This window comes from Notechis scutatus, chromosome 2, assembly GCF_049901735.1.
Source record: "Notechis scutatus isolate UNSWTSFEM ecotype Mainland chromosome 2, rNotScu1.2, whole genome shotgun sequence".
NCBI lineage: Eukaryota > Metazoa > Chordata > Lepidosauria > Squamata > Elapidae > Notechis > Notechis scutatus.
This window is the reverse complement of record NC_142010.1, coordinates 44,620,293-44,634,898: the sequence shown is the minus strand read 5'-3', so window position 1 is coordinate 44,634,898 and position 14,606 is coordinate 44,620,293. Positions and strand designations below refer to the sequence as shown.

Genomic DNA, 14,606 nt, shown 5'->3' with positions numbered 1-14,606 from the left:
AAAAAGAGTGTGCAATGCAACAATCACCTTAACAGTTCTTGAAATAATATTATCTTCTTTACTTCCTGTCTTTTGTGGCGCAAAGTACCCCTGTTCTTTGTGTGAGAAAAACCCCCGAAAACACCCCCAATTCCAAACAGAAAATATATTATTAAATTGAGGATGGGTGAACTTTGCTCCAGAATGTATAGAGTTGCTGCCGGTTAAGAAAAACTTTGTGCAATACAGAATTACACAATCATGACGTGCTGTTGAAAAACTACAGGAGGAAAGACCATTTCAAGCAGTGTGTAGCAATAAAGTAGAAAGCTGAGTCCTTCCCGATTTCCTTTGGATAAATCTACTTCCTTAGTCTTGGAGAGAGGCTTTTTAGAAGCAAGGATGTTTTTTTCCTCTCCTTTGACCTAGCCCATCCCTAGTAAACAGCGATGGAGAAAGACCTGCTTATCGGGTAAGCTGTTTTTAAAGTAGTTTTGTTTAAGTCAGGTATATCAGCATGATTTCTATCAACCTCTGTCTTTATCTTTGTTTCTATCTTTGTAGCATTTATGTAGTAGTATAAATAAGTAGTAGATATAGAATAAGATGGAAACAGAGACTTGAAATAATATAGATTAGGAATTCTTCTTCTTCTTTTTCTTCAGCGTTTGTCTCGCGCTCTGGCGAGGTCCGCTAATGTCCTTGAGTATTGCTTCCACGCCTCTCTGTCTGCCACGTATGTCGGGTCTGCCTTCGCGATCTCTAGGTCGGCCTTGATCGTGTCCATCCAGCGTTGCTTAGGTCTACCACGCGGTCTCGCTCCTCCGACAGTCACCTTCATCGCAGATTTGATGATGGATTCTTCCTTGGCGCGACTCACATGGCCGAACCATTGTAGCCGGGACTGCCTCATGACCGTGGGGATGGGCAAATATAGATTAGGAATAATAGAAAGTTTTAGAAAGTTTTAAATTGAAATTACATAGTACATTTTATATCCCCGCCCCCATATCAGGAATTAATGCCAGTCATCAGCTGGGTGTGCTTTTGTTCTTATTAGAACAATGCAGCTATGTTTACTATTTCAGTGTCCTTTTTTACCATATGAACCTCAAAAGTATTTTCATAAAATAATTCCCGTAGAACATATCATTCCTACAGAAGTAAATAATTTTGCTGATCTAATTTTCAAGCTTTAATTTCATGTCTGTAATTAAATTCAGACTTTGAAAAGGAGACTGGACTATATCCCAGAAAAAGAAGATAGATTTTTATTTTCATGTGTAGCTGCCCTTCTGCAATAGCTGCATAGTCTCACCAACATGTTTCCTTTTTATGCCTGATTGGCCTAAACACAGTCTCAACAACTGCTTTTTAAAAAAGCCTCTTCACTAGAGGCCATGAGTGCATTCCTCCAAAAGCATACAATAACTTGCAGGATATGGACCATATATTTTTGCAGTGTATATGCACAGGCTGATATAAAGAGATTGCCTTCAGTGTATGAAGACTGAATTGACTCTACTTGAGAACTTTCAGTGATTTGAATAAACAATAGTACGCAGTTCTGTGCTTTAAACAATTGTTGGCTTCTTTTACTATGGAAAAACTTTTACTATGGAAAAACCCATGTTTCCTTATTTGTTTACCAGAGGAATCCATTGTCAAAGTAAAGGGACCTCCCAAATATATAATCAGTCTAGCCATCTCTTCGCTTTAGAAAAGATCAAGTTGCTACTTTTGATCATGATTTTTTTTTTAACTTCTTGTTTTTCAAGACAAATAGCCCATGGCATTCTTTCTTTTTCTTCTTCCAGAGACAAAAGCTGTGTGAGCTATGGAAGTGATAGTCTTCTCTCCCCAAAGTCTGCACAAGGTATGGCAACACAATAGCAGCTAGTTTTAAACTGGGGATTCAAATAATAAAATATTAAATTCCTTGATATTATATTAATATTATTATTAAATTCAAGTCAAGGAAGCCGGAAGACCAGAATCGATGTGATTCAATTTTTTTTACTACCAGTTCTGTCGGCATGGCTTGGTGGATGTGGCAGGGGAAGGATACTGTAAAATCTTCAGTCAGAGGTGGTATTTGCCGGTTCTCCAAACTACTCAAAATTTCCGCTACCGGTTCTCCGGAACTGGTCAGAACCTGCTGAATACCTCCTCTGACCAGAATCAGTGGTGGGAGTTCATTTTTTTTTTACTACTGGTTCTGTGGGCATGGCTTTGTGTGCGTGGCTTTGTGGCCATGGCAGAGAAAGATACTGCAAAATCTCAATTCCTTCCCCACTCCGGGGGAAGGATACTGTAAAATTTCCATTCCCTCCCCACGCCACTAACCTGCTTTCCAGCTCCGTTCTCCTGTTCAGGGCAACAAAAGACCCAGCCAATCAGCTGGGTCTTGGGAGACAGAGACTAGATGGGGGCAGGGCCAGTCAGAGGTAGTATTTTCCGGTTCTCTGAACTACTCAAAGAACTGGTCAGAACCTGCTGAATATCACCTCTGACCAGAATACTTAGATTGCTGGCTGCTTGTTTGGTTCTGTCCAGTTCAGACAGAGGAGGAAGTAGTGATGGTTAAGTATGAAGACGGTGACTTCAGTAAGAAAGATCCATTATTGCAGATACCTTGCAGATACACCAAAGATGGTAGGAACATACAGGAAGTGAAATTCTTTTAGATACAATTTGGTCTCTAATTGTTAAGAGTTATTTTGTTAAAACTGGCATCCTGGACTGGATTCAGAATCCGAAAAGATAAGCTAGTGTAGTTTAATGCAGTGGTCCCCAACCTTTTTTGTACCAGGGACCAGTTTCAAGCAGAAACACTTTTTCAAGGACCGGCGGGGGGAGATTCTATTTTCCATTCCCAAAACTTTATGTTTGCCCTACAACTAGCATTAAAGACACCTGACTGCAGTCTCTCTAGTTCTAGGTCTTGCCCAGCTGTGTAGCTACAAAATTTCATGCAGATGTTTCTCTTATCTCTGTTTGGTGAAAACAGGAATTGAATGAGGAGCATTTAGTCAGTGTGTTTTCCCTAGGAAGCTCCTGTAGTCCTTGTTTAGGGATCATTCAGAGCTACAATGGACCTCTAACATCCAGCCCAGGAAGAAATTGCTTCAAAGAAGCCGGGGTGGTGGTGGCTTTTCCTGTCACCGCACCTCCTCCGAGCGCCCGTTCACCCCACCCGCCCGCCCGCGTGCGGTTCAATCCAGTGCTCCGTTCTGCCTGCCTGCCTGCCTGCCTGCGTTTCTGGTTGTTTGGGAGCAGCTTGGCTGATAAAAGAGGCAAATAGTTATTATTCTCAGCCAAAGCTGCTCGAATCAACCAGAAAGCGAAGGCAGGCAGGCAGGCAGAATGGAGCAGTGGATTGAACATGGCGCGGCGTGGCAGGGGTGGGGTGAATGGGCGCTTCGAGGAGCTGCGGTGACAGGAAAAAGCCACCCACCCGGCTTCTTTGAAGCAGTTTCTTCCTGGGCTGGTGGAGCGAGAGAGCGACTGAGAGAGGAACGAGGCGGGAGAAACCGAAGCCGCTGAGCCAGAGGCAGGACAGGCTTTGGTCGCTTCCTCCCTCCCCTTCTTTCATTTGTGTCCTTGATCCCTGATCCCAGCAGCATTCACCGAAGGCGAAGAAAGCCGCCATTTTTAAAAATTTTATTTTCTTTGCGGCCCGGTACAGAGTGCTCCACAGACTGGTACCGGTCCACGGCCCAGTGGTTGGGGACCCCTGGTTTAATGATATCACCCAGTTTCTGCCAGTCCTCTTGCTACAGCAGTTTGTACTGATCGAAGATTCTGAATTATCTCCAGGGACACCCACATGTAATGTATTTCAATCATTTATACAAGAAGTTACCAGGGCATGGATGCTGCCAGGCCCTATCAATGTAAGGGTGTACCTGGTGTACTAAATTAAGCTAGTAAAAAGGTATTTCAGAAGACTCTTGTGTCTCCAGTGTCGAAATTGGATCTAGAACATCTTGATCTTACAAGAGAGCACAGTCCCATCCAGAACAGATTAAATACTGCTCAGTTGACAGGTAAACTATTCATAACAACACTTCTGTCTTTTCTGGACTGTCTCAGTCTTGTCTGGACTAAGCTTCAATTTGGCCTTCCACTTCCATAGCCAGGTCCTGATTCAGCAATGCATGACCTGGGTTTGATGAAAAGCAAAGGTAGTGCTGGTGTCATCAGCAACTTGCTAAGATGTTGCTCTAGCATTATGAATTTTCAGTAGTTTCATAGAGAACACAGAACATAGAATAATAGAGTTGGAAGGGACCTTGGAGGTCTTTTAGTCCAACCCCCTGCTCGAGCAAGAGACCTTATACCATTTCAGATAAATGGTTGTCCGGTCTCTTTTTGAAAGCCTCCAGTGAACACCCACAATTTCCAAAGGCAAGCTATTCTGTTGGTTGATTGCTTTCACTACTAGGAAATTTCTCCTTAGGTCTAGATTGTTTGTCTCCTTGGTTAATTTCTATCCACTGTTTCTTGCTTGTCTTTTGGTGCTTTGGAAAATAGTTTGATTCCTTCATCTTTGTAGGGGCTCCTCAAATATTGGAAGACTGCTATCCTGTCTCCCCTAGTCCTTCTTTTCATTAGACTAGACATACCCAATTCCTGTAACAGTTCTGATGTTTTAGCCTCCAGCTCCCTAATCATTCTTATGGCTCTTCTCAGCATTCTTTCTAGAGTCTCAGAGAAGCCTCTTCTCTGAGATATTGAACAATAGCGATAATAAAGGGAAAACGTGCAATTCCATACAGAATAACAATCAAGTGAGAATATCCCAGCATCACTTTCTGAAGATTGCCACCTAGCTGAGAGAAGTATCACAAACTAATTGTTTTGTTTGCACCTAATTTGGATAACTTCTCCAGAAGCTACTATTATTGATAGTTTTGAAAACTGCTAAGACATTCAGAAGAGTGAATAAGTTTATAGTCCCCTATTTCTCTCCTGGCAATGTCATCCAACAAAGTGACCAAGACAATGTCAGTGCAAATACCAGTCCTAGAACCTAAATGAAATGCATCCAGGAAATCTGTTTCCATCTGATTAGCCATTGCACACTTGCCCAGGAGAGGAATGTTAACTTTTGATGTAAAATTAATTAGATCTTCTAGATCCGATGATTTTTTTCCTCAGAAAAGGACTCATTAGAGCATGGTATCAAACTCGCGGCGTCACATTGTTATCACTTGAAGTTTCATGGTGTTTTTCCCTTTCGTGGAGCTGAGTGGGTGTGGTCTGTGCATGATGCATCCAGCCCATGGGCCGCCAGTTTGACACCCCTCTTAGAACATCCTTTAATAAATATAGAACTATTAATGTAGAGGCAAATGCATAGTTTCCTGGATCCAACTGAACACCCTTTTTGGCTAGATGTAATAAGCAGTGGTGGAAATAACTGAACATCTTATTCAATCAACAGGCTTAAACCTAAGTATTAAGTTACCACCTTTTTTGATATCTTTGTACCCAATCCAATATCCAATAGGCCCTATGTCACTGTAAAACTAGACTCCAGAGCCTCCTGACATAATGCTACTTAATGTCAGTGGCCAAAAAAATTGAAGCATTTTCTCCATTCTCTTTAGAAACAGAAATAAAAGAGGGAAAACTGTGAGGGTCTTTTTTAGATCAACAGCCATAAAGAACAACAAGAAGAAGTCATATGTTAACCCATGACTAGGGCCAGCACATACTTTCATGGCAGATTTATCGTGAGATTTATCAGCCAAAATAATAATAAAGTCAGCTTCCCTTGCACTCATTTTATAATTGTTATCTATCCCATACAGTGAAGGCTATAGTAAAATTAAGAAATGTGGGAAACAGAAGTCTTGATATTGTATTAAACAAATACTATGAAATAATCCAGTACAGAAATTAATGGAAAATTCCGTGTTTACCTGTAACTTTTAAAACTAATTACAGATATTCTTTGCATCTTTCTAAATATCTTAATAGTTCATATTTAAGTAAATATATAGTAGCCTTTTTGAAAGTCAAATTAAATGTATTGCTATCAAATATGCTCTATGGTAGATTTTTTTTTAAAAAAATCCCCATTTCTGAAAGATTTTGTCCCTGTAATGGTATTGATCTAGAAACAATAGGATATATTTTATTATATTGTATATTATAATGTATTATATTATAAATCTTCATCAAGATGTTATTGGGCCTACAGTATTTTAAAATCAAATCCAGGAGAGATACTTCAGAATACATTCAGATTTGATCTACAGATGATAATCCTGAAATTTCAGATGCAACAGCCCTATTTTTAACAATGGCTATAAAAGCAAGATTTTTTTTTTGTAGCACATCAATAATTTGAGGTTTTGAATGTTTCATGTAACATTTATAAAATATGTTATTTCTAAACTGTTTTATTTAATGCCAAATTTTAGATTATATTTTTAGTTAGATATTTGGGCCTTTTTTGATTATAAATAAATAATCCTTGAATTATACCATCTGAAGAAGATCCTTATATCAACAGGTACATTCTGGCAACTGATTAGTTAAACAGTCCTAAATCATAGGAATTGCATTTTGAGAAGATTGATACTTAATTGATCCTTAATTGTTTAAGAAAAAGTATCAATGGAACTAATGTGTGTGAATAATTTTGCTACTCATCTAGTCCTAATTGATAAGCCACCTCAGTAATAATTTATTTCTAACTGTTTGCTCTAACCCTAAGGATAATATCATGACATTAGTTTTATTCTTGGAGATCAATGGAGAGAGATATTTTATGTCCCTCTGTGTCTTTGATTTACCTCCAAAGATGCTATTTGGGGAGATAATTTCCATCCACAATTGTGAGTGCTTGAAATATTGTCCTGCTGTTATTATCCTAATATAGCAGGCTCCAGAATTCAGACTTACCTTATTTTCAAGCAAGAGATAACCTTACTTTTTAAAATTTGGCTTATTTGAAATTGCTTAGACTTGTGTAGCAATTTAGAAAATTCCTTCTTTTTTCTCCAACATGGATGATCAAACTAATTTAATTGCTAGGCATCTTTTTCTTTATATAACTATAAAAAGTGAAATAAACTCCAATTTCCTGAAGTATTGATGTACAACTGTTAGTTCAAAACTAAAGGTGAGAGATTTCAAACATCTCTCCTGTTGTAAATTGAGTACATTATATTCTTATAACAGAAAAATCTTGTAATATCTTTTGTCTGCTTCAGCTGAACTAGAATAAATTGCATGTGTGAAACTCCCACAGAATCTAAAAACTGTTTATGGGGAAGCAATAATATTTTTCTTACATTTTTACAATATGAAAAGATTATAAAGTCAAATCAACCTTTAATGTCAGAGTACAAGATATGTACAATGAGATTGGCTGAGTCTCCAAATGAAGACAGTAATGGTGGTTCTTGCCAATATAAACAAATGAATATACCACATAGCAAAACCCACATAAAGGAAGACTTGTATCTTATGTACAGAAAAACATGTATATAGGAAAGACAAAATGTCCATTGTTTTAGCTCTACATGAAGAGGCATCTGTTTCAGAATAAATAAGGAAGTTTCCTGTAACTCTAAGATAAGGAAACTTCTATTTTAGCAGACTATGAAAAGAAGGAAGGATTGCATAGGAGGAAGAATTTATGATGATAGAGCATTTGCAACTTTTGATTGAATAAACATATTTCTTTTAACTCTCCACTGATCATATGGTGATTTTAATTAAATTCTCAGCTTGGAAATGAATAGAGAAAAAAAATAAAGGTTTGATCCTTCTGACAATGAGATAAAATCTTTTAACGATATCTCTGTACAAGAGCCTCGGTATTATATCTCACAGAACAACATTCTTACTTTGTTGCACAATACACTATAAACAGTTGCAGGTTTGTTCCTCTTGGTCAGACTTATCCTCTACTACAACTACAATGTGTAACTTCACATATATAATTGAAGAAACTTTCAGAAAGTTTCTCTACTACAGTCCTCTTATGCAAATGTTGCAACTTCCAATGTTGAGAAAAGGTGGTGGCATTAGGTTTACATATTTGCTGTTCCCCTGACCTTTCAAAACACTTTGATTGTAGCAACAGCAAATTTACTCATGTTATTTGAGCTTCAGACTCCTTTACATGCAGAGTATATGTGGAATATTCCATACACCATAGAGGGTACTTAAAATGCTTAGAATACAGCAGGCATGCTAGGTATGTGAGAAGAGAGTTTCGATTCAAACTTCTTTTGCTTATGAATTGCTTAGAGCTAAGTTCAGGAGTGGCATTTAGTGGTCAGAATGCTGCTAGGTTAGTCATACAAAAAGGAAAGTCAGACAAAATAAAAATGGAAAGTTCCTCTGGGAATTAAAACTAAGAAAGTAGAAGAACTACTACTATTATTTACACCGTGATTCTCCTTATAGCAATGACCCACCATAACATCCAAAACAGGGTGTTGCATATTTGATGTGATGGAATATGTCGTTCATGAGATGCCCTAAAATGAGATGAAATGAGTTGTTTTCCATAGCCTAATTGGAAGATTAGTTATGTGAGTATCATAGTTTGCAGAATGGCATGGCTATTTTTTTTCTGCACTTCTGGAAGTTTGGAAGGATTTGAATGAAATAAAGATGGTATCTATCGGCTTATTCTTTTCATGTGTTATTCAGAAATTTTTGATGTCTTGAATTGGTGCTGGAGCTGGTAAAACTCGGAATACTAGATTATGCTTTAATTCAGTTAAGATGGAGGATATTCCTGTTGGAAAGAGAAAGGATTCTGAATTTGGGACTGAACATGTTTTAGGTAAGGACCAGGCTTCAGTCCTGCATAGGGGTAGCTAAGTCCAGGTTCTATTGGTATATTTGCTATGTCCATTCTTGAAAGAAATAGCCTTGACTAGGGCAATACCTGTTATATACCTGCTGAATAATCACAATTCTCTCTATTTGGGGCTACCTTAAAAGTACTTTTGGAAATTTCAACTGTTCAGAATGTTGTAACAGAATTTTAGTATATGCTTGGTTATGGGATCATGCTACATCTATCTGAAATATTTCACTGATTGTTCGTTTATTTCCTAGAACATTCCATGTATCAGTAATAACTTTCAGACCTCTAAATTGCTTGTGTTCAGGATATATAATCCGTTGTCTTATTCCATAGTTGCTCATCAAGAACAAGTGGGAAGGCTTTTACTTGTGTTTCTTTCTATAACATCTTTCTCTGTTGTAGAGACATCTAGTCTTTCATCTCTTTTTGAAGGAGCTTCTGCACCTCCTTATGAACTGATGAATAATGGATCTATACATAAAAAACAAGGTTCAGGAAAGAATGGTAAGTAAATTTTTTACACACTTGACTCACCCCTTAAATCAACTCTACTAATTATCCTTTCTTTTTATTCTTTTCTTCTTCCTTTTTTAACAACAACAACAGCAACAATTGTTCTATTTCTATTTGTAGGTCTTTGTATTTTGAAAGAATAGGAGAAGATAACAAAATATGATATTGTGGCCTCCTCCTCCTCCTCGTAGCTATGAATTAGGGAGGTTTGTGCCTGTGCAACCAGTATCTTCTGGACTTAAAATATGTTTCAGCCCCATTTTGCCTGAATAATGATTCCTGCATATTTCTATTATGGTTAGCTTCCTGGCTGCCTATAATTCTAGGATTGTCAATCATCATACCATTGCTATTAGCTACAATTGCTTCAGTATATCTGGAGGACAAACACACATTACCTATTTTTGCAAGATTCAATTCCTGCAGTGGCTTAAACCACTTATATTATCTTGGAATGGATGTAAAAGAAAAGAAGAAAATTTCCTGTGTTACTTATTATTATTTTACTTCTTCTTGCATTGCAGGAAACAACTCTGTGTCTGGTTTACTTGATCAACAGCCACCTCAACATCTAAGTGATTCGAAGTATGATATTATTAGACTAACTTTGTTCTGCTGTTTTACTCAGGATGACTAACCATAGTAGTATTGATAAAAACACTGAAAAATATCTTGAACTTATTCCTACACATATCTCCTCTTCACATGCATGGTTCCAAGAAACAAGATACAATGTTTATTCCAATCCCTCTGATCTCATTATTTCAAAATGCATCATATGCCAATGCAATTCTTTCCTTCACTGTTTTTTTAGTTCATTGTTTACCTGCAGTAAAGTGTGTATGTGTGTGTGTGTCTACGACACAAAGTAGTTACATGACTCCTCAGCCTTGTTTTGCTGTTATCTATCCTTGTTCAGTGTTTATATACTTTTCTTTTAAGGCCTAAAATTAATCAAATCAATTAAAACCCCATTTCCTTCATTTCTCATAGTAGTGCTAGAAGAGATGCTTCATAATAGTACTCAACCACTTCAACCACTTCTTGGCCTAGAACTCATCTATACAGCTTGGTTTTCCACTCCATGTTGTCATCAGGGGTGGGATTCTCCCGGTGTAAAAACCGGTTCTGTAATTGTGCGCTTTGTGTACTTTGTGCGCTGTGTGCGCGTGCACAGCTATTGCAATTACTTACCTTCAATGTTACTTCAGGGAAGTAAGTAACACAACTGAGGCACGGCAATCTGCTCTGCTGTGTGAATCAGCTGAGTAGATATAGGTGAGTACACCGCAGGAGCAGGTGGGTTGGCCCACATGATCGTTGGATTGAACCGGTTCGGATCACTGTAGCTAGGTGTTCACCCGAACTGGTCCGAACCAGGAGAATCCCACCCCTGGTTGTCATGCCATCAGCATGGAGACAATCTCTTTACTTCAACTGTGCTACCAAGACTATGCACTGATTTTTTCATGATAGAATGAATGTAACAGAATCACCTGAACTGCCTTGAAAGAAAAATAATGATCCATTGAACCATTTTCAATACGGCCAGAAAAAATCCTCTTTGCATTTGGAATCCAGTGTTGTCCAATCTGGGATAGGTGTTCTGCATGGAATATAACATACATATCAAACCACTGCCCCTAAATCCCCAACCTAGAAGGTCTGGGGTATGTGTCACTCTGTTCACAACACCAGAGATTCTCTTTTTTTTGTAATTATATGTCAGAACAAATAAGTGCCTAGAAAATGGTAACCGCTCTAGATTTTCTATATTGATCCCTTTTCTTTATTTGCTACTATTTGCTATATCTAGTTTTGATACCAATTAAGCTTAAAAAAAAATAGAAACTTTATATTTGGTTTTCCCTAGCTAACAGAATCTTCATCTTAAACCCCTGTAGTTAATTCCAGTGCTCCTTTTAATTTTATTTAAAAACACACACACTTCAGGACTTGATTTTAATTCTGAAGTTAATGTTATTAACTAGTTGGGGCTCTGTCCCTTACAGTCTCTTTTTGTAAGTCCCCTACAAATGAGGATACTTTTATACATGTTAGGCAAAGCTTATATAGAAAGGATTATCCTTTGAGTAATAGAATATGTGAAATCTATTGGACAAATGTAGTCCTAGTTCTGGGCAATTCAGAAGCATCTCAACACTGATCTCACCAAACACGATGCCCACATATGTACACACACACACACACACACCATTTCTAAACTGCCTATCTCCCTCAAAGAGGGACCCTTGTATGGTATACAATAAAATATTATAAAATAAAGTAAAATAAAATTTACCTAAGTTGTAAGTATACCAGATATCCTAGGCATTTATGCAGGATGCATAGGGTATAAATGTTTATATTGCATTCCTTTAAATTTTGTTTTCATTAAAGCACCTGTAATTTTGTTGCTTTGAAAGAAAAGTAAGTAATGTAAGCCTCCACAACTGAGGCACCTATACCAAAAGACTGGGTGACGAGGATTTGTTAAGAGAAATATTATTCTTTTTATTATTCTAAAGAAACAATGGTACTCTTTCCTGAATAAGAGGGCAAGCATTTTATTTCTGAAACTAAGATGCCCGATCTCTTAGTTTTCAACTAAGAGTTGAAAAGAGTCTGGTCTCAATAAAGGAGAATATTTGTAGCTCAGGTTGAAATGCAGAGTCCTTGGTGTTCTCTGAGTTTGGTTGTTTTCTTGCAGATATTTCCTTACCCAAACTAGGTAACATCATCAGTGGTAGGCTGATAACATTACCTCATTTGGGTAATGAAAACATCTGCAAGAAAGCAACCAAGTTCAGAGAATTCCAAGGACCCTTCACAGTCTAGTCTAGTCTGCTTAGTTTAGAAGATGGAAGCACTGTAAGCAGGCATCCTAAAATTATTTTAGTGAACAGTAGATTAGTGTGGATTACAGGAATTACTTCTTCAGATACTATGATCCTGGCTGCTGACTACACATACCATAGAGTAAACCCAATTGTTCTTTCAATACAATTCCATCCAGTTCACAGGAAATATATTGAGGAAAATAGGAATGTTTGGAGAATAGTAGCTATGGCTTCATTATATGAAATAACACATCAAGATATAAAGTTTTATAATAATTATTTCAAACCCAAATGAAGTAATGTATTGTCTATTTTTTTTTCCTCAGTGGCCTCCTCACTTCTGAACAAGAGATTAAAGATGCATTTCTCCAGTACGCAGCAACGAAGTTTTGCTATAGGACTGCCCCTGCAAAGCATTTAAAAGTCCAGAAGCTAACTCCTCTCAACACATTCAGAGTATGTACCATAGTTGTACCTAGAGAACCGGACATTACTTGAGAACTGAACTGAACTGTGGAAAGTCTGGCCTGAGCTTTAGCAAAGCGGCTCTTAGGCTGTCTCCAGTAAAGGTGCTAAATATCTAGATTCCCCAACATCACTTCTTGTTATAATTATTAGCACTTATGAAATATTATTCAAAAATATAAGTACACCTTCAGCTGAGAACCAACAATGAACTTTAGAGAGAAGGGTCAGCATCAAAAATCTATTTATCCTTTAGGATGTTTTCATCTTAGCAATGAACATTTGGGGTAACTGTGTGTAAGATTTTACCACGCACATGTATACAAGTTTGCTAGTGTTATTAATTTCCAATTAAGTAAATGTTTTAAGAAGATTTATATATAAAAAAGAGCGACCAGGACTGACAAGCCTAAACATCTATTCTGGAATTTTCCCATCTTAATACTAAACAAGTGTGCATATAAATATAGATAATATAGGTGTAAATATAGATATTGCAATGATATACCAAAGAGGAAAAAATGAGAGACATGTTCAAGTACAAAACAACATGTGCAAATAAAAAAGAATAAACATAATGATAAAAAATAAAATATGATTTGAAATGGATATATAATAGCAACTCAGTTGTCCATAATGAAAATGTATATCGAGAATCAATTTATAGGCAGAGAATGGATAAAGATATGTCATCAATTTTGTTGTATTCCATGATCAATACATTTCAAGGTTTTGATAAAACAATAAATTCCATGTTTTCAAAATTGTATGAACATCTTTAAATGCTATATAATGCCTCTTCCCCAAATCACATTGAAAACATTTTGAGGCAACTATAGAACAGACCCAAATTATATGTCCTCATTTACTTGGAAGCATTTACTTGGAAGCAGCCTGGCAGGACCACCTGAATTCAAATGCATATTTTCATACATTTGTTTGGCTACAGTGCAAATCCAGAGACAGATGCAGCTTCTTTAAGGAGGCTCTAAGAAGTGTGGTACCATTGGGCTTTGGATTCAATATGTACATATTCCTGTAATCAACTTGTCATGGTATCCTCTAGATTAGGGGTGTCCCACCTTGGCAACTTTAAGACTTGTGGAGTTCAACTTCCAGAATTCCCCAGGCAGCCATTGGATTCTGGGAGTTGTGGTTCACAGTTTTAAAGTTGCCAAGGTTGAACATCCCTGCTTTACATTATGTATTCCTTGAATGGTCTCATCCAAGGGCATCTATTGATTTAAGAATCCAAAATCAATATCTGTAAACAAGTTGACCTCACACTTCTAACAATTTAATTGTGCAGGAAAAGTTATTTCATGGTGAATGGAAGTAGTTTACACTTACTGGAATAATTAAAAACAAAGCAGCAATAGCTTCATTTCAAATCATTGGGGATGGGTTTTAGAAGTTGGCTGAGATTTCCACACCAGAAGCCAATTTGCTTTCCAAGGATGGCCATTTCTCTTCAAAGAATTAAGACTTCTGTTTCAAGTTAATGGATTATTTGCTGTTTTCTGTTCTCAGTATCGGTTAGAGACTTTCACTGAAAGTAGAGACACACACTTGGCTAGTGAATGCTATTATGGTGAGTAATGGGGGAATGAGGGGAAATTTCCAGAATGATCCCTTTGCAAGAGATCACCACTTTGAACTTTTCAAGATACTAATCCAAATAGTCATACTATTGGTTACACTCTAATATTTACATTTAATGGAACCAGGGCAAAGCACAGGTAGTCCTCAACTTACAATCATTTGTTTAGTGACCCTTCAAAGTTACAATGGTTTTGAAAAAAAGTCACTTATGATTGTTTTTTACATGACCATTGCAGCATCTCTGTGGTCACATGATCAAATTTTGGATGCTTGCCAACTGGCATGTATTTATGATGGTTACAGTGTTCTGGGGTAATTTGATAACTTTTTGCAAACTTCTAACAAGAAAAGTCAATGGGGAA

At 37.3% G+C, this 14,606-nt stretch overlaps 1 protein-coding gene across 3 annotated transcripts in view; it reads left to right on the top strand.

Annotated features, from left to right (window-relative positions):
* Window positions 1-242: 242 nt before the first annotated feature.
* LOC113419427 (protein SSUH2 homolog) overlaps window positions 243-14,606 on the top strand; it is a 28,996-nt gene continuing 14,632 nt past the window's right edge. Inside the window, exons 1-6 of one of the 3 annotated variants that reach the window (XM_026678795.2) lie at window positions 243-451; window positions 1,797-1,855; window positions 9,227-9,328; window positions 9,862-9,922; window positions 12,504-12,633; window positions 14,173-14,233. In XM_026678795.2, coding sequence (XP_026534580.1) covers window positions 429-451; window positions 1,797-1,855; window positions 9,227-9,328; window positions 9,862-9,922; window positions 12,504-12,633; window positions 14,173-14,233 — 436 coding nt within the window. In that variant the 5' untranslated portion in view covers window positions 243-428. Of the gene's footprint in view, window positions 452-1,796; window positions 1,856-8,451; window positions 8,541-8,661; window positions 8,798-9,226; window positions 9,329-9,861; window positions 9,923-12,503; window positions 12,634-14,172; window positions 14,234-14,606 lie in introns of those variants that run through there. The other 2 variants (XM_087954620.1, XM_087954619.1) reach the window with 2 other exon arrangements.